This window comes from Lissotriton helveticus, chromosome 7, assembly GCF_964261635.1.
Source record: "Lissotriton helveticus chromosome 7, aLisHel1.1, whole genome shotgun sequence".
Taxonomy (NCBI): domain Eukaryota; kingdom Metazoa; phylum Chordata; class Amphibia; order Caudata; family Salamandridae; genus Lissotriton; species Lissotriton helveticus.
Window position 1 is genome coordinate 1,004,503,383 of NC_136068.1, and position 22,734 is coordinate 1,004,526,116.

At 46.6% G+C, this 22,734-nt stretch overlaps 1 protein-coding gene across 5 annotated transcripts in view; it reads right to left on the reverse strand.

The window, feature by feature from the left end:
- Nucleotides 1-758: 758 nt before the first annotated feature.
- FAM114A2 (family with sequence similarity 114 member A2) overlaps nucleotides 759-22,734 on the reverse strand; it is a 284,184-nt gene continuing 262,208 nt past the window's right edge. For all 5 annotated transcript variants that reach the window (XM_078653652.1, XM_078653650.1, XM_078653655.1 and 2 more), the window contains 2 exons: nucleotides 11,185-11,238; nucleotides 759-2,458 (listed from right to left, as the gene is read on the reverse strand). In XM_078653652.1, coding sequence (XP_078509778.1) covers nucleotides 2,360-2,458; nucleotides 11,185-11,238 — 153 coding nt within the window. In that variant the 3' untranslated portion in view covers nucleotides 759-2,359. The remainder of the gene's footprint in view (nucleotides 2,459-11,184; nucleotides 11,239-22,734) is intronic.

The following is a 22,734-nucleotide window of genomic DNA, read 5'->3' on the forward strand; positions in this document are numbered from 1 at the left end:
CTACACACCTGGAGAGGCATGACATAAGCATACCCTTGACAAATAGGAGAACGCAAAATGGAGCAACGATGGTGCCAGCAAACAGGGAACCTACAGGCGGGCTGGAAGCCCACAAAGTAGATACAGCATGTCTCGGTTCGAGCCGAGATTTAAAAACAATGGAGAAATGTGCAGCACTGATAGAACACTGTGCCCTGTTACAGATAGTTGTTATGAGATTTCTGTACAGCACTACACCTAGTGGTATTTAATTAACGTTGCAGCAACTCTGTGCCTTGTCGAAGATGGATGTCAATGTTGTCAATCCCTACATAGCTGTCAAGTGGTCCCATGTCATGTGTGACAACTTTGCCTAGTCCTCTCTCTTAAGCAACAGTTTGAATGCTGCAACTTATATTTTTTCTTTCACTATTTTGTGTGTATTCGCTCATAAATAAAGGCATACAAAGTGATGTTCGATTAAAAGCCAGGATTAGCTGAAGGTGTTGCAAATGAGATGGAGTAACTTGGCTGGCATGTCATTGTGCTCTGTTATAGATTGTTTAACTGGAGATCACTCATTTGTAGATCACTGAATTGATTGTGCGATGTTTTGAGTGATTATGCTATGCACAGTCTTTGCTCGGCACAGCTGCAGCTTAAGAAGGTTCGAACGCATAAAAATATTGTGTATACTGGAATATAGTCAAACAAGAGCAACGTTTACGAGCAAAAATGCATGATCATAGAAAACAATGGATCTTTAGGCAAAACAAAACTCACACAAAATCAGTTGTTTTTATTTTGACTGATAATGGGAGCACATGGGGAGTTGGAAGTACAAAAGACACGAGAATATAATACTCTAATCACAATATTGAGAAACCCGACATTTAATGGCATAGAAAACAGAGGCAATGTGTAGAAAAGGTCTGCCAGCAAAATGCCATCAAAAGGTGAGAAAAATATCCTAGAAGAATATGTATACAATAGGCCGAGGTTCAGCCTGTCACAGGGATGAGGAAGTGGTTACAAGATACAAAAACGAAGTTGAGGGCAATCCCACAAAAGAACATTGTAAATCACTGGCCTGGGTCTTCAGCAAGAAGAAAACAGTCACACCATAGAGAACTGACGGCAAGACCCCAAAAACATGGCAGTGTCAGGTGGCCAAGCAGCGATGCAAAAGATGTGCTTCATCTCCCCTCCTCCTTACATTCTCTCCCACCCCCGGACCACCTCAACCCACCGTTTATGGCAGGACAGATCCCAAGTGTGAAAGAAAAAAATAAAAGAGGTGAAGATGAAAGAAAGTGTGAAATCTCACCTCTCCTCGAGGGTGTCAAGGACAGCAATCCAGCAGATTACAGTGTGTGTAATCTGACAATATCTAATGGCGATTCTGTACAGATGTGGAGGGGAAAACAAGTGTGACATCTCTACTTCCATATGCCTTAGACAAACTCTACCCATAGGAAAAATTATTGAGATGTCATCTCCACTCCACAATGGTGAGGTGATTTAATGCAGAACACAGGTGGTAGGACAGGGCTTTGGTAGACGCAAAGTACAATCGGCCCCATTCCATTTGGTTGGCACTATGCAGGGCAAAAGCTTTCCTCTTCCGATATATCTTGGGAATGTACACCATTCAAACATCACGAATCATTGAGCAATAGTCTTCCTATTCACCAATCAGTGGGCTTGCATTTCCACGCATACCTGAACTTAGAATGAAGGAATATCACACCTCTGCACCAATATTCGATCCCAGCATGTTCAAAGGATGGAAATATGTTACATAAAGGATTTTTAAAATAGTCTGCCAAAGTAAGCCCAGACAGCCGACAGTAGCAGACCATGCTGGGCAATAAGATGAACGTCATAATTAAGGACTGTGAAATCACAGAATTCAGACCGGGGCAACAAGAATAAGGAAAGCTGTTTACATATGGAATTATGTTCTGTAAGATTTACATGGCCTCGAATGATATCCCTTGTGCAAAGGAAGAGGATAGCGTCTTTATGTATGTGCCCGACAAGAATGATACAGAGTCAGAATCTTCATTTCAGCATTACTGCAGAAATTTTGGCGCAGCAAATTTCCCATTTTAGATTTTTTGTGTGCTAGGGTTACCGTTTCCTCCCTTTCTCATTTTGCATACGCTAGTTTGTTAACTCGCAAAATACCTGCTCATTACTGGATTTCCAATTTATTGCTTCTTAGTAGGAGGGTGTAAAAGAATTCTCTCTCTCAATATGTATGTTCTTCCTCCCACCATGACCCTCATCAGAAAAACAAATCCATATTCAGAAAAAGATGTAGTGCAAGGAACGCCACTGTGATTCTCTCAGGATGCTCTCTTCTTGAAGGCCTCCCTCACTGCAAGAAGTCCGTCTGAGCCTGAATGTGAGAGACTTGCAACACAGGCAGCAGGAGCATGAAAGCATCCTGGATGTAGGAGGCACTGTTAGAAGCCTGTGAAGGGAGAGAGAGGAAAGCAAGGGTTCACTAGTAAATCTGCCATTCACAATCTTGCAATTAGGTAAGGTGGAATATCAACTTAACACTCAGTAAGTGGTGAAGCAACTGCGGCATTGTGCATCCAGCATTAGTCAATATTATGTAAATGTGATGAAAATATGAAAAACATTTTTTTTAAATAAAAATAAAGTGAAATACATACGTAACAAAATCTGCTAGGCATAAATGCTTTAAAATAATCAGATTCTGATACATGTCTGAGAGAGGGCAAAAGCTGCGCCAGAAGGAGTTGGGGGGCTTCAGGGACTTAGATCTGAAAGGACTGAAAGGAGACTTGTGGGGCGTTTTCCAGGCACAGAATAGTTCTGAAAGAGTCAAATGGACGCACAGTTGTTAGGCACCAGACAAAGACGATATGCTAGTACTAGAAGGAAAAAACTAGCATTGGGAAGGAAAGAAGCCTGGGGGTATAGGAAAGATGGAGCAAACAAAGATCTGTTAAAATGAGTCACTACGACAAAGGTTTTGGCATGATGTACGAGTTACTTACCTTCGGAAACTATGTACCTGGTAGAGACTATTCTAGCCTCAAATTCCTTCAAGTAGAATTATCCCCAGGCGAGAGACTGGATCCGGAAAACTTTTGCCACAGCATCCCTGAGCGCTGGGGCGGGCGGCACCACGCGACTCCGCCCAGGCGTCGTCCGCGTATGTGACGTAAGTGACGTCACATAAGACCCACCCCGGTGCGCCTATGACAGTTTTCTTCAGAGAACTTTTCTCCACCACAACACGGAGCCACCAGACACAAAACTCTGGAGCATGGGACCAGTGTGCGAAAGAGTAGAAAAAGGAGAGACAAACGACACCATAAGGAACAGTGCAGCACTGCAGTGTCCAAAGGCAGGGGCAGAAGAAAGAACAGAGCAGAGTCCTGAGCAGCCACTCAGCCAGTACATAGACAGCCTTCCCCCTGAAACAAGGAACATGCGTAAAAAGCCATGATAAACGTAACAGGCCCACCACCCCATCCAGAAATAAGGAAGGGGAGCCAGTCCCAAGTCAGGCAGAAACAACCTCCAAGCCACCCCAGCATAGAGGACAACCACCCCCCAAGGAATAAGGGCAAGGCCTAGCCAGATGACCCCTATTCGGAGGTAAGCAGGGGGCCAGGACCCTCAGCAGCAAGAGGAAGGGAAGGGAGAGGAGGACAGATATTGAAAGTAAACCCCCTCCAAACCTGGAGTAACCAGAGCAGCGGGGCACAGAAGCACCGTAACCCCATCCTCCAAGGAACCAAGAGGGGGAATAAACCGCAACCAGACGGAGCCACTCGTCAGGAGCAAAAGAAGGTACTCACAGGAGACACAGCCCCCCCACCAGGAAGCGAGTACCGAAGACCAACCCAAGGGCCCTCGCAGAACGGGGAGGAAGGGCGGGCCGTGAAGGAATCTGCATCTAGAATCGTCTCTACCAGATACAACGTTACCGAAGGTAAGTAACTCGTACATCTGATAGAGACTAATAGCCACAGATTCCTTCACGTAGAATAGATACCATAGCAATACCCACGGGGAAGGAGGGTCTGCGAAAGGACCCCACCAGCCTGGACGGAACAGAAGGTCCCACAGGGGACCAGATCTGCGGGCTAGAAGAGAATCTTCATCCCTGCCAGGCAAGAGGAACCCCCTAAAAGAGAACAGCACTGACCCCAGAGGGTGTATGAGGAAAAAGAGACTGAAGAGGCCCGTACCCTCACAGCAGAAGAACCAAGGGCAAGGCAAGAGGGGCCGAAGCACCCGACTCCCTTACAAGGCAACAGAGCTTCCATCCAATGCCAAGACAGGAAGAGGAGGAAGAAGAAGAAGCCCAGAGAGCCCAAGGAAAAGAGGGAAAGGAAGGCAAGCTCCCTCCATATAGAAGGCAACAGGCCAGCCAGAACAGCGCCTTCAGTCATAAGCTGCCAAAAGCAAGAAAACAGCCCGGGGCCTCAGAAAGACCGGGCAGTCTACGCCTGACAAGGAAGCACTCAGAATCACCCCAGCCCTCAGGACAGGGGAAGGAAGGTGAGAAAATGCTCGGCCACAACACTACGAGGGGCCGCGCACACGACCTCAAGAAGCAAAAGTAACATACAGAAACGCCATGGAGAACCGGCACCCAAAGGCGACCAAAACTTCCTAGCAGAGCGCAAGCTATATAACAGCTACCACTACCCAACATAGGGTACGTTAAGTCCCAAGACATGGGAACCCTCTTTGGAAGAACTTCGGCAGCAGAGTAAAAACAAAAGGACCACGGGGAAAAACACGGGGAAAAATCTCAGGGCCGAGTCTGCGCAACAACTCCAGCAAACACACACAAAGGCAATAAAAGGGCCGTCCAGCAGCCAACAATGCCAAAATCCCAAGGAGGACTCAATGGCCAGAAAGCGCACTCCACAGTCAGAACAGGTGGCCTAAGAAGGCCCAGAACCAGCCCAACTCAGCAGTAACTTAGGAGGGGAAGGAGGACGGAGCCCCGCCAGGAACCTTTGGATGGTGGAGTCAGCCGGGGCAACAGGCTGCCGTCAAACGGAAGATCAATGAGCCGCTACCGAATATTTTCAGGGAACACGCTGTCCCGAAGCCAAGCATGGCGACATGGCGACGGAGGGCAACTGAGGAAGCCATGGCCCGGCCCAGCACCTCTGAGATGTCTAGAGCGGAGAGGAGAATAAAACGCCGCTAGCTCCCGGCCATCCACAGCATGATGCCGCAAGTCCACCCGATCCGAGAGACTCAGCCCAGTCCCACAAACAAGAGGAGGCCCTAGCCAAAACACACAAGGTGTTAAGGGCCGGCAGGGCATCGCTGGTCGAGGCGAACATGTTGCGCCCCCAAGAATCCAGCCAGAGGGCCTCTCGGGACAGCGGAGTCAACAGTGGTGGCAGGGAGGGAAAGGCAGTCCGGAAAAGCGGACTGGCAGCAGACAGGTGGAGGGAAAGGCACGCTGAGTCATGCAGCGTCGGAAGATGCTGGTACAGAAGGAGGTGAGGGACCGGGTCCCCTGAGGCAGGACGCCTCCAAGCCCCGTCAGGGAAGAAAGGAGCGAACCCTCAAAGGGAAGTAAGATCTCCCTCCCACCAGAGCCCTGGTGGGGAACCTCTAAGAGATGGTCCGCCGGAAAGTGAGCAACCGGGTCACCCATGCGCAAAATGCCCACAGATGTGGACACCTCGTGAGCAAAGGCTGCAAACTAAGGCGGCCGTCCCTGAAGGCAAGCGGGACAGGCAAGGGGCCAGACACGGAAGCCAGAAAAAACTGAAAAATGAGAGACCTGCCGCTCTTCCGACAAACACCTCTGCCTCAGGAAAGGCGGGGAGCCGCCCTTTGATGACGCCAGTGAAAAATATACCACGCGGCGACCAGTCTCCGGGGAGGACGACACCAATATACAGCCTACCTCCAGAGAAGACTGAGCATCCGAAGACGAATTCGCAGCACGACTCCTGCGCGGAGCCGTAGAGTCCGCCAACTGAGGCAAAACGTCGGCACCACCCTGCATCGCCGGACAGGGTTCCTCCCAGTCACACCGCATCGGGGACCGGAGTGGAGCCGGAGCCGAACTGGCCTCGGGGCGACGCCGACTCGACCCCTGTTGAAGCAACCGCCTGCACGGAGGAAGGAGAAGGACCTGGGGTGTGACACGAAGCCACGAAGCCTACCGCCAGCCGCGGCCCAGAATGTGGCAGAGATCGTCCGGCAACGCATGTGGCGGCGCCAGGGATGATTCAACCTCTGACGAGGGGTCCCCACCCGGCCACGACGTGGAGCGGGACGAGGAGGGTCAACGGACCCCTGTGGCTCCCCACGGTCCAGTCGTTGCCGGCGCTGTAGCGGCGTCATCTCGGCCTTAGACCGGACCACCTTGTCAAAGGACCAAAAGGGGCTCGGAGATGCGACCCGAGCCCCGGCGACCTCCTGCAACACCACAGGGACTGCCGCGGGAGTTTGCGGCAAGGCATAGACGCTGTGGTCTGAAGGAGGTGCCCCAGAGGAGCCACACCCCAACAGCAGCACATCCGAACCAGTCGGCACCGGGGCCGGAGCCGGCGGCGGCGCCGCGGAAGGCCCCACGCAAGGGATCCGCTGACGCCTCAGGAAGGGAACAATGGATAGTACAACACGCAGGGCTGCATCACCCACGGAAAGCCCACGCCCCCGGCAGGCCGGAAACCAGCCCCCGGGGACAAACTGCAACACTTACCCACCGGGGACCGACGCTCACGTGACATCGGAGAAGGGCAAGGACGCTTTCCGCCGAAGCAGACCGACGGGAGGACGTGGACCTTGAGAGCTGCGCCGAGAGAAGTTTCATCCGGCCCTCCCGCCTCGACTTCGGCTTCAACTGTTGGCATGCCGCACAATCAGTGGTGCCGTGATCCTCCCCCAAACACCACATACAAATGAGGTTAGGGTCCGTCGCCGACATAAGACGCCCACACGATGTGCATGTTTTGAAGCCCGAAAGCATTCGCACAATGTTCCACAGAGAAGGGACAATCAAAGGACCGGATCCGCGTTGCACGCGGAAAAGGAAAAAAAAAATGACGTAGGCGCGCCGGGGTGGGTCGCGTGTGACCTCGCTGACGTCACGTACACGGACGACGCCTGGGCAGAGTCGCGTGGTGGCGCCCCGGCGCGCAGGGATAATGTGGCAAAAGTTTTCCGGATCCAGTCTCACGCCTGGGGATAATTCTACATGAAGGAATCAGCGGCTGGTAGTCTCTATCAGATGAATGTGTCATACATTTGAGAGGGCGGAGGCTAGAGCAATGAATTAATGACAGAAAGAATCTCAATAGGAGCACCAGGCGGGCATGAATTTATTAGGGAATGTTTTTGTAATATTTTGTTATCCCTAGTAATGGATGTGCTGAGTTTGTGGAGAGAAATTCTTGCTGGGAATGTCATTATATATCAGAGTTCTTCAATCTGTGGGGCGCGCCCCCCCAGGGTGGCGCAACACCATCTCAGGGGGGGGCGCGCACTCCACATTAAGATCTTCCCTTTCAGTTTTTCATTGTCCTGAGACCTGCAGGTCTTCACCCCTTTCAAATGGGGATCTGTTTATTGAGCTCCGGTAACTGAGGGTGGGGGCGGGGACGGGGGAATAGATAAGGCACCACTTGCGCTTTTGTCTTGCAAAGAGCTAAGTGTTAACCTTCCCAGGAGGGGGTTAATTGGTAGAGCTGAAGCTTCAGCTGCAGTGGGAGGCAGGGTCTCCTCTGCTAAAAAAACAAAAGCAAATGAACAGACAGTCCTGTTCCTTTTTGTTCGATTTCATAGCAGAGGAGATTCCTTGCCATGAAATGACTGTGTGCTCCTTGCTTTTAGTTTTAGCAAAGGAGACATCCTGCCTCCTAAAGCAGCTGAAGCATTTCAGCTCAACCAGTTTAACCCCATCCTGGGAGGAAGCTCTTAGAAAGGAGACAAAGTTTCTGTTACATTTACACAGGCAGGCGCCACAACAATTTGAGTTACCAAAAGACAGCCATGTGTTTTTTTAAACAGCCTGCACATTGCTTGTCTTGACACCAAATATGCTTATAAATAAGTATAAATACATTTGTAATGTGACTTTTCTGTCTTTGTTCCATTTTATGTTTTATTATCGGTCATGGACTATTCAGGCAGCCCTAGAACACAATTAAACGTGCTACTATTTATATTTGCTGTTCAAAGTATGTGCAGACAGTGCTGACAATGCAGCTTTAGGGGACTGTTTATGTTTGTACCAACTGGGCCATCAAAATAATGAGCTGGCAACCCTAACCATAAAACTGGAAGTTTGTTGCAAGATCAGCACATTTATTTCCTCCACCTTGATCTCTCGTTAATGCCATAACAGCAATGGTTCAACATATCTGAAACCCTACGCTGCTGTCAATAACTTGCTGAGTTAGTTCAATGCACCATGCATTCAGACAACTCACTCCTCATTCTCGCCCTTCACTTTCACGCTCACCCTGCACTCACACTGATCACCATGCACTCACACTGATCACCAACACTCACACCGATCACCCTCTCACCCTGCACTCAAAGCGATCACAATACACTCACACTGATCACATGCACTCTCACCATTCACCCGCTCACCCTGCACTCACAGTGATCACCATGCGCTGACTCTGATCACCATGCGCTGATTCTGATCACCATGCGCTGACTTTGATCACCATGCACTGATCTGATCACCATGCACTGACTCTGATCACCATGCACTGACTCTGATCACCATGCACTCATTCCGATCACCCGCTCACCCTGCACTCACAGTAATCACTCTGCACTCACAATGCACTTGTACCTCACCCTGCAGTCACGCAAGCACACTACTCACCCTGCACTCATGAAACACGTCACTCACATGTCCCCCTGTAGCCGGGGTGCGGGATCTCGCCCTATTGAGGGGCGCCTTTTAACAATGTGCGACCCCCCCCTCTTGTCTCCACAGCCTCTTCCTACCCCGGGATGGTCACCTGCAGAAAGATACAGCTGTGACGAAGAGGACGAGGTAGGATGGGGCCCCTTTAACTGGACGGCCACCCTCAACGAGGAGGCGGAGTCAGGAGAGCCCGTAAATAGCAGCATCGACAAGCCACAGGTGTGTTTTTTCACCGGAGGAGCGGACAGAGTGCAGGAGAGCGGAGAGGCGGGAAGCAGTGTAGCGGAGTGGAGCGTTGGAGAGAGCGGCGACGGAGAGGAGGTGTGGAGCGGAGGACAGCGTTGGCTGAGTGAAGAGACCATTGCTGAGGAGGAAGAAGATCCCGACCGGCGCGTTTGGGACGCTGCATCTACGGATCGAGTACCGGCGGCGAGACCCCCCAGAGCGGCTACTGAGAGAGAGGACACCCGACCGACAGGAGCTGGAAAGCCGGGAGGCCAACACCACGAGCCGCCCAGCCGTGCGCCTGGAGGTGTACGGCTAGCAGAGGTACGGGAACGGGTCCTGGGGTGGTGGAGACAAAAAGGCAGACGGCTAACTTAGCAGGGCAATACCTAGTGATAACCTGCCCCTCCGTTTAGCGGATCACTGTAATTGCACATTCACCGACCCTGAGGCTACTGCACCGTGTGTCCCCTTCACTGCCCTCACCCCCCCTGTCCTCTCAACCCGCTATACCAGAAAGCCTGAGCACTTACTTTGCCTCTCTTTTGTTTTACCTTCTCGGTGACCGGCGAGGGCGTGCACTACGGAGCCTCCGGAGCCCAGCACCAGCAGGAGGAGGAGCCCCGTCAGAAGGAAGGAGGAGGGAGTCCTCCGCAAGAGCAGACAAGAGAGAAGCCGATCTCCGAGGAAGAGTCATCATAGGAAGAAGTGTACCGATGACTTGTTGTTGCGAATAAAAACTACTGCCACAAAAACACGTCTTTTGCCCATTCCTCGTCCCGCGACTACACCTCCTTACTGCTCAATGTGCATACTCACTCAAATAAGACCATCACTAACCATACATTCATTTGTCCCACTCTGCATTTACATCCACACACAAGTTCATATGGTCACCTCACTCACCCTGCAGTCACTCCTCTTACCCTACACCCACACTCTCGCATCACCCAACGTGCACTCGCATGGGTACTCCTGACACCCACACAGCGCAGAGGTTTAACGTGCCTGCTACAAAGAACGTGTACCATGCAGATCAGAGTGTGGGTAAACTATGAGTAGCGCAATAAAACAAATAGGCATTGTTGAGTGGTAGTGAGGAAATTCAATGAGAAGGAGGAAATGGGAGGAGGGGGCAAAACAGACTGTTGCACTATGTGCAACCAGTGCTAGGGCCAGCCCTGGATGGGAGTGTTAGCCCCCCCCCCCTCGAAGTTCGGGTCTAGTTGCGCCCCTGTACACAAGTATGGGCATGTCGTGCCCCATTAAGGTTTTCGTCCTAAATTATAAAAGGACATAATTACATGCACTGCAATCCAGCCTTTCAGGGGTTCCCTTGAAAGAGGCAGCTGTTTTTGCCCGGATGGCCGGGAATAAATCCTAAACAGATTCTTGTAAATACTGTTTTGTTTCATTTCTTTTTAATGTGATTGATATGAGAGAGTCTATTACTATTTGCAGAGAAATGTTTTTGTTTCATGCAATTTTAGATCAAAATGGGTCCACACATTTATGTTGTTGGTGTTGTTATTAATCTAGGTGGTGTGTTAAACAAAGCATTCTAGTAAAAAGAATTTGCGCACATTTTATCTTGGAAAATTGGGTTTTGAGCTGTGTAATAAGCCTCTGTCATTTCCCAACACCCATTCACAAACCTGCAGTTTACTAAATACTCTAATTATGTAAAACATTATTTGCCGATTATGGCCCTTGATGTGCATGTTGCAGTCGAATATGTAGTGTACCAGATTCCAGAAATTTCTGACGGGGGGGGGGGGTTGGATGCTGGGGGCAACATCTAAAATAATTCAGCTGGGGGGCTCAACCTACAAAAGTTTGAAGACCTCTGTTATATATTGAATGATTTCCCTGCTTAAGAAAGTGCCCAGTTCAGTTCTAATCTATAGACATTTGATCTGACTCAATCACAGACTTACCACTCATTGGGGCCTCCTAAACCAACAATTTTAATAAACCTGTATTGATCTGCCTTTCGAAACTCTCTCACCTACTGACACATCCAGCTTAATGCCATTTGTAGCCGATGAGAAATGTTGCCATACCTCTAAAAACACTCCTGTGATTAATGGGTTAAGAACATCCGCCTTCTCCTGCGCCTGTAAGCAGTAAACAGAACTGTTAAAACAGAACACACCAGGAAAAACAGTGGCAGATGTTAAACTGGTTCTGCAGCTTTCTGAGAATAGCGTGGCATGCTCCAAGACAAGGAATAACAGTGTTTGGGAGAAAAAGAGAGTATGTGTACAACAGAGACAGGAAGTGAGAGAAAGAAAAAGGCAAGAAGTAAGAGTAAGAGCGTGAGAGAGTGAAAAAGAATGAGTAAAAGCATTAGCGAGTAAAAGAGAATGAAATAAGAGGAGTGAGACAGAACTAAAAAAGAGAGAGCAGAGTATATCTGTGTATCTTCTTATGAGAGAGAAAGAGAGAACAGAAGGATGATGCGAGTAGGAGGAGGAAAGACAGGAGTGAAAACCAGGATTTGATTAGGAATACTGGATTTAGCCACTGCATGATCTGCCTGGGTCTACTTACATTATAATCTCCGATTTATAACCAAGTCTTTTGCTCACGAGAGGGACACCTTATGATAATTGTTTAGGTTTGTGAGATGTACATTTTCTTGGAGCAAATACTTCAGTCACACTTTCTGACAATACAACCTTACATTCAAGTACAAGTTACACAGGTTGCAGCCCGCTGATTATGATTGTGTACCCAGCAGCCCCTAGCTCATCTGACTGTAATAATGCCTTCTTCAGTTGTAGTTCTCCAAGTAAACTTATTGATTAGAGAAATATCTAATGATAGGTCTGACTGCCAAAATAGGCTATGGTTCATCCCAGTACTTTGATACCAGTCTACTATAATTTCTGTCAGGCCCAGATTCATCCCTTTAGCACTCCTGCGTTTTCAACATCCCTCCCTGACGTCATCACCGTTAGTCTTCTACTGGAAACATGTTAAAAAAAACAGACTGCATTGAATTGAGCATCATATGGCTAAAATCTTGAGCGAGAGCCCTACTCTCACACTGCCTTGGGCCAAGCAGGCTTCTGGTGATCTCCAGCTACACAAGACTCTGCAAAGATGGCAGTATTATTCAGAATAAACAGCCTCATCTGGGAAAGTCTCTTTCCCACTATTTGCTCGATAGTCAGCCCCACCTTGCTTCTGGCATGCTGCTCAAAATGTAGCTTTTTCTCAAATAAAACGTTCCATTTCTATCCTGTTGTTGGCTCTCCTTTGTTCTAGTGTCAAAAAAGCCTTTTATATGAAAATCACCGTGCTTTCAAAATTATACATCCAAACATGAATACATTGTAGGGAGGCAGGCTGAGCTGAAAAGGAAACATTAATTACCGTGCGCCCAGCTGCAGCTTATAATGCAGTACATTCACATGCTTTGCATACTCCTACCACCTAGTGTTAAGTGCCCACAAATGCAAGTTATTTTATTTGAAGATGTCTTAAGAGAGCTTGTGACTCCTTCCTTAGTCCACAATGTACCAGGACTCCACCTCCGATAGTTCCCCCTCCCTCCCAGAGGAGAGTATTGCAATTGAAGCATAGTGAAGGTAAAATGAATATATGAACTATGCATTGTGAGTACCAGCTGGTTAATGTGAAAAAAGTCTGAATCTGCCCTTGCTTCAGGGGAGGAGGGAGAATATGAAGCCACATCACTTAAAAGCTGCCTGCGTGTTGACCACGTAGCAGCTTTGCAGATGTGTGTTATTGGTACGTTACAGACGGCAGCACTAGCAGCTTCCTTGTACGACCGGAATATGTCATAAGCACTGTATGTAGTGTGGGCTTAGCTTCAGCACAGAGCGTTTGAATATACCCCACTAGAAAATGGGCTTCCCCAAGTGAGACTTTGCAAAAGAAAATGAACAATTGTTTAGCGTTGCAGGTGGATTTTGTCATAACAATGCAATACTTAAGTACTCTTTTGACGACAAGTGTGTGTGTGTGTTTCATGCTCTTTCTGCTACTGACTCTGGGAAAAAGATAGGTTCTCAGTTTTCCTTCTAAGCCGCTACTGAAACTAAATGAAGACAAAATGAAGTATATGCTAATCCTGCCATTTAGAGATGTAGCAAGTAGCAGATGTTATAATTAACAGGCACTTTAAGTTGTCTACGTGTTTTCTCAGTAGTAGTTGACAAACAGTTTCCTCTTGGTTGCGCAACAGATGCATGTGGGGAGTTTGTGTGCTTCATTGCAGGTATTGCACACACTCAATATGGAAATTTAGGGTAACCAAATACTTCGATCTCGGATGGCAGAAAGCTAAATACATCTCCCTGAGGTTCAGATCTTGGAACTGCCCCTTGTCTCAGTTGGAGCTTTTCATGTAGATGGATTGGCATCGCTAGAAACATTATATAACATGGCTCCCTTGCCCAAGTTGGGATCGACAAGAATTTGGGTCATGGATGTCTGCCTCATTTTCCTCACTATGTATGGGATATGGGGAAGTGGAGGAAACGTGTAAGAGAAGATCCCTGATCAGTTCATCCATAGTACACTGGCAGTGGACTGAGGTACAGTAGGCAAAGCTTTGGCATTTTGTATTTTTAATGGTGAAGAACCGATCAACCATGGGTGTACCTCATTTTTGGAAGTAACTCTAAAGTACTTGGCAATTCATTTCCCATTCTTGGGCTTATTGATGTGTTCTGTTTGGCAGGTCTGCAGAGTCGTGTTCTACTACATGTAGCTCTTCCACTAACAACGGACTGTGACTAAAAAAGGCCCAATGCCAAAGTTTGAGTTAGTGCTGAGAGCTGGGTCAACTGGGTTCTGCATTGTTTCGTCATGATGTCGGTCTTTAGGGGTGCTGTTTTATCCTAAGTGATGATGTAGTACATGTTGAATGCTAGCTGGACTGCTATCAATTCTAGGTAGTTGATATGATAACCCAGCTGATCCTGCCAAGTGCCCTGGAACAATATGTGATTGAGGTGTGCCCTCCAACAGATGAGAAGGGCATCCATGAAGACAGTCACCTGCAGGTGAGGGCCAAGAAATGTTCTGCCCAGTAATAAGTTCTTCTGGTTCCACCATTTTAGACTTTGATAAACATGGGGCTCCACCAATACTATGTGACTGTCTGACAACATGAGATACAAGTGGCTTTTTCAGCTTTGCTGTTTTTTGCCCCTTGTTACAGAGCTGTGCTTCCCCTTTACCCTGAGCCGTGGCCAGGTGGGGTGAGGTCTATACATCTTCCAAGTGGGGTAAGATGTCAATCTCCTTTGGTTATTTTGACAATTCGATCTAAGGTTGAGATTCTGGCACTATATAAGATGACTCTATGATTGTGCCTGGAAGAATTTTATTTTCCACTAGGATTATATAAGTGTAACCTAGTAAGTGTGTACAAGTACAGGAATGCTGTGTTTCGTCTATAAGACTACAACATAACAACTTCATGTTTTCACTATTTCTAGCAACATCCAACTTGGAATGGTGAAACCACCGATACAGACATCTAGTGGATACAGGTGATCTAAGTATCGAGTTTGAAATTTATTCACAACTTTGAGCACTCTTTTTTCTTTAAGAGCACTAGTTCGTAGTAGCAAATAGTATATAGCGGTCCTGATGAAAGCAATGACAACTCATGTCAACTATTGCCCTGGAACAATATGTGATTGAGGTGTGCCCTCCAACAGATGAGAAGGGCATCCATGAAGACAGTCACCTGCAGGTGAGGGCCAAGAAATGTTCTGCCCAGTAATAAGTTCTTCTGGTTCCACCATTTTAGACTTTGATAAACATGGGGCTCCACCAATACTATGTGACTGTCTGACAACATGAGATACAAGTGGCTTTTTCAGCTTTGCTGTTTTTTGCCCCTTGTTACAGAGCTGTGCTTCCCCTTTACCCTGAGCCGTGGCCAGGTGGGGTGAGGTCTATACATCTTCCAAGTGGGGTAAGATGTCAATCTCCTTTGGTTATTTTGACAATTCGATCTAAGGTTGAGATTCTGGCACTATATAAGATGACTCTATGATTGTGCCTGGAAGAATTTTATTTTCCACTAGGATTATATAAGTGTAACCTAGTAAGTGTGTACAAGTACAGGAATGCTGTGTTTCGTCTATAAGACTACAACATAACAACTTCATGTTTTCACTATTTCTAGCAACATCCAACTTGGAATGGTGAAACCACCGATACAGACATCTAGTGGATACAGGTGATCTAAGTATCGAGTTTGAAATTTATTCACAACTTTGAGCACTCTTTTTTCTTTAAGAGCACTACTTCGTAGTAGCAAATAGTGTATAGCGGTCCTGATGAAAGCAATGACAACTCATGTCAACTATTGCAGAAACATGTTGACCCTAGAATACATCAGATGATCCAAGATTAATTGGGTTGTCCCTGTCTACTTTTTTAACATTGGTAGAGTGGGTAGCAACAGAATAAAGCTACGTTCAGCACCCCCTCATGCAATTTTAGTTCACACACATTTTCTCTTGTTTTTTCACTAATTTTTGCACTACGAAATCAGTCCCCTTTCTTAACATCCTCTCCGTTGAGAAGCAAGACCACGTTAATCTATCTGACCATGAGAGGGTCTTTACAATCATAGCCCTCCATGAGAAATAGAATAGATAACACCATCAGTGGTCTTAGGAGGAACCCAAATGATGAAGGGCGGTTCCGTGTGGTGACTGATGGCCATCCTCATATGATCATCAGCTGGGTTTAATGTAAGGGGGACCCTTGTCTTTTTAATTTATTAAGAAGTATGTTACTGGTAGTCCTCTGTAGATGTACATCTAGCGCTCTTTTTCTTGTTACTTCAGACCCTCTGACACTCATTTTCGTTTAAGTATTGTTGGGGCCGTATCAGAGTGTGGTCTCTAAATCCCCTTTGACCCTCCATAAATGTATGTTGTTGTTGCTACTTGAGCAGTCGCTTGGCTGCGGGTCTTCTCTCAAAACACAGATCAACTAATGGTCTGGTTACGCCAACATATAGTGTTAGGCGTGAAGCTCTCTTGTGTTTACAGACGTCACTGTTTAGTGCCTTTGCGTTTCTAACTTGTTCCCTTCAGCAATGGCCGAATATCAGGGCCTTTCCTTTGATGAGGATGACCTACAACTTGCTTTGGCGAGTCATCCAGATCTACTTGAAACATTACCGGCAGTTATTTCTAGCAATGAAGATGAATGGGGTAAAATCTTGACTCTAAAAAAATCCCATACACGCACCACACTAAATGGAACAGTGATGGCACAATATTTACGGAACACCTGTGCACCTACTGGACTGATTGTCACCAACAGTCCCAGATTGTTCCTTAAGGATAAAGAGTTCCTCAAAAGCTGGTCCCTCATCGCTTGGCGATGTACCAGGGACTGGCTGATACTTATCATACAAACATCAAAAAGAATTGCGGATACAATACTGGTTGAAATCCAACTATTAGAATCTCATATAAAAACCACTTTATCCACCAAGGCTTTTCAGAAAAACCAAGATGAAACTAATAAAAATAACAGAGAGTTCAAAGAATTCACACTGTCGGTTAAGATTGAGAAATTTAAGAAGGATCTGGAGAAATTCGAATTTGATAAGGTTTACCCTTATACAAGCGACACATATGTCCCTCCTGATTTCACTGCTAATGGACGCAAAAATGGGTCCAACTACGGAACCTCAAGTTCCGAAGATAATAGTTCAGGAAGCGACACTGGGTCCACATATCAAGGTCCTAAGCCAAGAGGCAGAGGAAGGAGAAACTACCGTAATAATTGGAGAGGCAATCAACACAATCAAACATCGATGTGGTGGCCCCCCAACACGTGGCAGTACGGTGGGCCTCTATTCCCTCCACAGATGGGACCACAACAAATGGGCCCTTTCCAACCTCATATGGGACCTTTTCCACTTCAATTTCCCAATAATTTCTCAGGACAGCCTTTTTTAGGTGTAGGCCGAGGACGGTCGCGAGGCAGGAGGAGAGGCCAGCAGCAACCACAGGTCCACTACAGCCCGCCCACAACCTCAACCAGGAACTTGAGGAGCACATCGACGAAGAACAAAGACCCAACACCAACCAACTTGGAACCGGGCTCGTGATTAATCTTAGCCAACATGTGTTGACACCAACTGAAGAGAAAGCCCTAAACAGAGGACTAGGCTTTGTGCCAACTCATGTCAACGATCACTTTGAAACGCGTCTTGAACTAGCCAAATTTCTTCGCAAAGTGAGATTACATTTCTTCTTTGCTAACAAACCAGGATTAGATGTGGAAGTGACACGAGAGACTAACACTGGATTGAAACGTAAATCTACTTTTACTCCTCCCTCACATGCCATGCCTCCAAAGGTATTGGCATTTGAGCAAGCTCTTGAGAGGAATATAGAGGACTTATTTTCTCAACAGGAGCAGGTCTTCTGTAACTTTCCCAAAGAGGAACAACTGGCTTTGAGAACATTGTCTGCATGTCAAGATTTAACAATAAAACCAGCGGACAAAGGGGGAGCTACGGTCCTCCTAGATACTAGCACTTATCGTGCTGAATGTCTCCGCCAACTAAGCGATAGGAAATCATATCGCCCCCTTGATGTTGATCCAACCGAGGAATTAAAGACCATCATTTCCACCATGACGGAGGAAGCCCTATCTGAAGGATGGATCACATCACAAGAAGCCTCTTTTCTATGTACTCCGCATCCTGTAACACCTTATTTTTACGTACTACCTAAGATACACAAGGAACAGAGACCACCACCTGGCCGCCCCATAATATCGGGCATTGGTTCAATTCTTGAACCATTATCAACATTCGTTTATTTTCTTTTTACGTCCTATGGTGCAAGAAATGCCGACGTATTTAAAGGATACGGGTGACGTACTACGCCTCTTACCTGAAATTGAATTTGATTGTACTATGGATCTCCTGGTTTCATTTGATGTAGAGGCCCTCTACACTTCAATACGCCAAGATGAAACCCTGGAAGTTATCAAGTATCTTTTACAATCTAAGACTCTTGAAAGTATAACTCCTGTGAGTTTCATTATGGCCTGTGCAACTTTAGCTCTCAAGCACAACTTTTTCAAATTTGAGGACACCATATACCTCCAAGTGTCGGGTACCAGTATGGGGAGCGTTTACGCTCCCAGCCTGGCAAATCTTTACGTGCATTCATTTGAACAGCAGCACGTGCTGGCCAATACCAACCCCTTCCTTCGATGTATCAGAACCTGGAAAAGGTACATCGATGATGTCCTTGTTGTATGGCGGGGCACAAGTGAGAGCTGTCTAGAGTTCTTGGGATGGCTAAACAGTAGGAATGAGTTCCTTCGCTTTACTATAGAGATAGGAAGGGACAGACTGGCTTTCTTGGATTTACTCATCACATCCACTGCAGAGGGTTTACACTCAGAACTCTACAGGAAACCCATGGCGAAGAATTCCTTGTTATGCTTTGATAGCCATCACCCCAAATCCTTACGGGAGAATTTACCATATGGACAATTTCTTAGAGTTCATAGGAACTGTTCTAGTGCTGGAGCCTTTCAAAACCACTCTATGGCTCTGAAAGAACAACTGATTTCCAGGCAATATCCAAAGAGGTTAGTGCAGCGATCGCTTAAAAGAGCGAGGAACAATAACTGCTCGGCTCTGTTAGAACCTCCAGTTCAAAAACCTCCCCTTGAGAGGTTAACCTTTGTCACCACTTTTGGGACCTTGTCCAATAAGATACAGAGGGTGGTCAAACGTCATTGGTCCATCTTGAATTCAGACGAGTCTATAATTCAGATGCCGGTTTTTTCCTTCAGAAGAGGTCCTAACCTTAGGGACCGTCTGATCCACACTAGACCACGCAACAAAGAACCCAGGGCTCTGGGTACATTATGGGACCTTCCCCCTGTGACAGGTCACCATCCATGCGGTTCTTGTCATTCCTGCCCACAAACAAAAAAATCTACAGAAATAGACATAGGCACAACACGGCCGTGGATCCAAAATAAGTTCACGAATTGTAATAGTGACAACTTGGTATACCTGATTACATGTCCCTGTGGCCTGAAATATGTGGGGATGACCACTCGTAAGATCAGAGTGAGGATATTGGAACACAAGAGCACCATCAGGTGTAAGAGGCAAGCCACTAAACTGACGAATCACTTTCTTGAGGCACGCCATCCATCCACTGCTTTTCAGTGGACTGTGATCGAACAGCCCAATATCCCATCACATATCACTGACGTAGGCAGATTTCTTTTTTTGAAAGAACAAAAGTGGGTATTCAAATTGGGCACTAACCGTGTTGGGCTTAATGATGACATACCATGGGCTAGTTTATGATTTCTTCCCCAGCTAATGATTTCTTTCCTAGCCTAAGCTGTGACTGTTGTTCTGGCTCTACTGTGTTCATAGACCCGAGACATTATACATATCACTCCCTTGTATGCCATCCATAACCTGAGACACACGGTTTGGTAATGTTTGTCCTAAAAACACTTAGTAAAATACCCAGTATAATAACACAGGGCGCGAACTCACCACTCACAGTCCTTAGAGCTTATCTCTATTACGGCAAAATAGTTAACATCTAACAATAAGTGTGACATTATAGGTAACAGTCACCCGATGCACCTATATGCTTCACTAAACTTAGCGTGCGCTGGGCCGGATTGCTTAGATACCGATTGAATAAACATGCCAAGAGTTCTTTTTGTTTGTTTACTTTTTCGAACAACGAGAATACTTCACCTCCATTGGTTTATAATCTAGCCAATCATGCCTCACGCATTAACCCACGTGACGTGCATCTGACCAATAACGCTCTTCGTTATATACGTCAGCTCAGGCGGACTCCCCCACCTCCCCGATCGGCTCAGACGCCGACACGAAGTACCGACGGAGAGGTGAGATGTGTGTCCGTGCGTTACTAGCGCTGCGAAGAATATAGGTCTGCATGTACATATAGCGGTGAGATTCATTTGCAGGACTGAGGGCTTTTCAAAATACTAGAGTTAGCCCGAGTACTGTGGCGCACAATTAACTTTCTGCTCTCCCAGCAAGCCTTAATATCTATTCTCTGTTGGGGTGCGAAGTATGACTAAGTAATGCCGCAGTAGAGAGTTACTTTGATAAACCACGACAGCTCAGTAGAATTCTTTATAAGGCTAACTTCGGCATGTGAGTGGAATATTAGATAACGCTTTCAGGCGCTTTTATGTGACTGTCTGACAACATGAGATACAAGTGGCTTTTTCAGCTTTGCTGTTTTTTGCCCCTTGTTACAGAGCGGTGCTTCCCCTTTACCCTGAGCCGTGGCCAGGTGGAGTGAGGTCTATACATCTTCCAAGTGGGGTAAGATGTCAATCTCCTTTGGTTATTTTGACAATTCGATCTAAGGTTGAGATTCTGGCACTATATAAGATGACTCTATGATTGTGCCTGGAAGGATTTTATTTTCCACTAGGATTATATAAGTGTAACCTAGTAAGTGTGTACAAGTACAGGAATGCTGTGTTTCGTCTATAAGACTACAACATAACAACTTCATGTTTTCACTATTTCTAGCAACATCCAACTTGGAATGGTGAAACCACCGATACAGACATCTAGTGGATACAGGTGATCTAAGTATCGAGTTTGAAATTTATTCACAACTTTGAGCACTCTTTTTTCTTTAAGAGCACTAGTTCGTAGTAGCAAATCGTGTATAGCGGTCCTGATGAAAGCAATGACAACTCATGTCAACTATTGCAGAAACATGTTGACTCTAGAATACATCAGATGATCCAAGATTAATTGGGTTGTCCCTGTCTACTTTTTTAACATTGGTAGAGTGGGAAGCAACAGAATAAAGCTACGTTCAGCACCCCCTCATCCAATTTTAGTTCACACACATTTTCTCTTGTTTTTTCACTAATTTTTGCACTATGAAATCAGTCCCCTTTCTTAACATCCTCTCCGTTGAGAAGCAAGACCACGTTAATCTATCTGACCATGAGAGGGTCTTTACAATCATAGCCCTCCATGAGAAATAGAATAGATAACACCATCAGTGGTCTTAGGAGGAACCCAAATGATGAAGGGCGGTTCCGTGTGGTGACTGATGGGCATCCTCATATGATCATCAGCTGGGTTTAATGTAAGGGTGACCCTTGTCTTTTTAATTTCTTAAGAAGTATGTTACTGGTAGTCCTCTGTAGATGTACATCTAGCGCTCTTTTTCTTGTTACTTCAGACCCTCTGACACTCATTTTCGTTTAAGTATTGTTGGGGCTGTATCAGAGTGTGGTCTCTAAATCCCCTTTGACCCTCCATAAATGTATGTTGTTGTTATAGTGAATAGCAGTCATGATGTCGGTCTTTAGGGGTGCTGTTTTATCCTAAATGATGATGTAGTACATGTTGAATGCTAGCTGGACTGCTATCAATTCTAGGTAGTTGATATGATAACCCAGCTGATCCTGCCAAGTGCCCTGGAACAATATGTGATTGAGGTGTGCCCTCCAACAGATGAGAAGGGCATCCATGAAGACAGTCACCTGCAGGTGAGGGCCAAGAAATGTTCTGCCCAGTAATAAGTTCTTCTGGTTCCACCATTTTAGACTTTGTTAAACATGGGGCTCCACCAATACTAGAGCTTCCTATTGACCCTCTGCGGGTAACCAATTCCTTGGTAGACGCATATGTAATTTTGCATGAGGCACTTTGCATTAAGCTATGATACCCATTAGTTTAATTACCATGCTAATCATGTTGGGACATGATGAATGAAAAAGGCAGCAAGCTTTTATATGAAATCACGCTCTCGGTTTAGGTCATCTTTCTTTGCTGCAGTGTTTAGCATGGCCTCTAAAGGGGGATATGTGGAGAAGCGTGGCTCAGTGGTTAGAGGCGGCAGACCCGGAAGCTGAGATCGGCCGTGGACCAGGGTTCGATTCCCCGCCTCGGCGGGTCTCGGGCTCAAAAATTCCACGGACTCGACAATTCTCGCTCCGGTGCCTACTCAACTCCCGGGGTCACACTCTGCGACTCTGGGCAATAGCTTGCTTAATCTCCACTACGGCCCCTCGCGGCGGGATGCCTGGCTTTCACCTTGTGGATACCCTGCCGGGGTACCTCACAGGGGAATACCAGGACGGGTTCCCTAAGCAAGCGCTTAGATACCGGGTCGGTGATTTGCGCTATATAAATACATGTACATTTACATATGTTGGAGAGGTTGAGATACGAACATTGACAGTGAACCCCAGAGTGTACAACAGAAACACAGCATGTTGAGTGTGTGCTAAGCATTGTTATTTGCTGCTGATCTTTATCAGTCAGTTGCCAAGGTATGGAAATACATGAATGGCATTGCAAAACGTGTGCTGCTACTTTCAAACACTCGGTGTATATTAAATTGGCGGTTGTGACCCCAAATTAGAGAATTTTGAACTGACAGTGTAGTCCATTTACCACAAAGTGCAGCTAGACATGATCTGCTGGATAGATGGGGACGGTGATGGTGATTGGGGAGTAGGTATCCTTGAGTTTGAGTATCACCAAGTAGTTCCCTCTGCAGAGCAAGCAGAATGATGTTCTGTACAGTAGG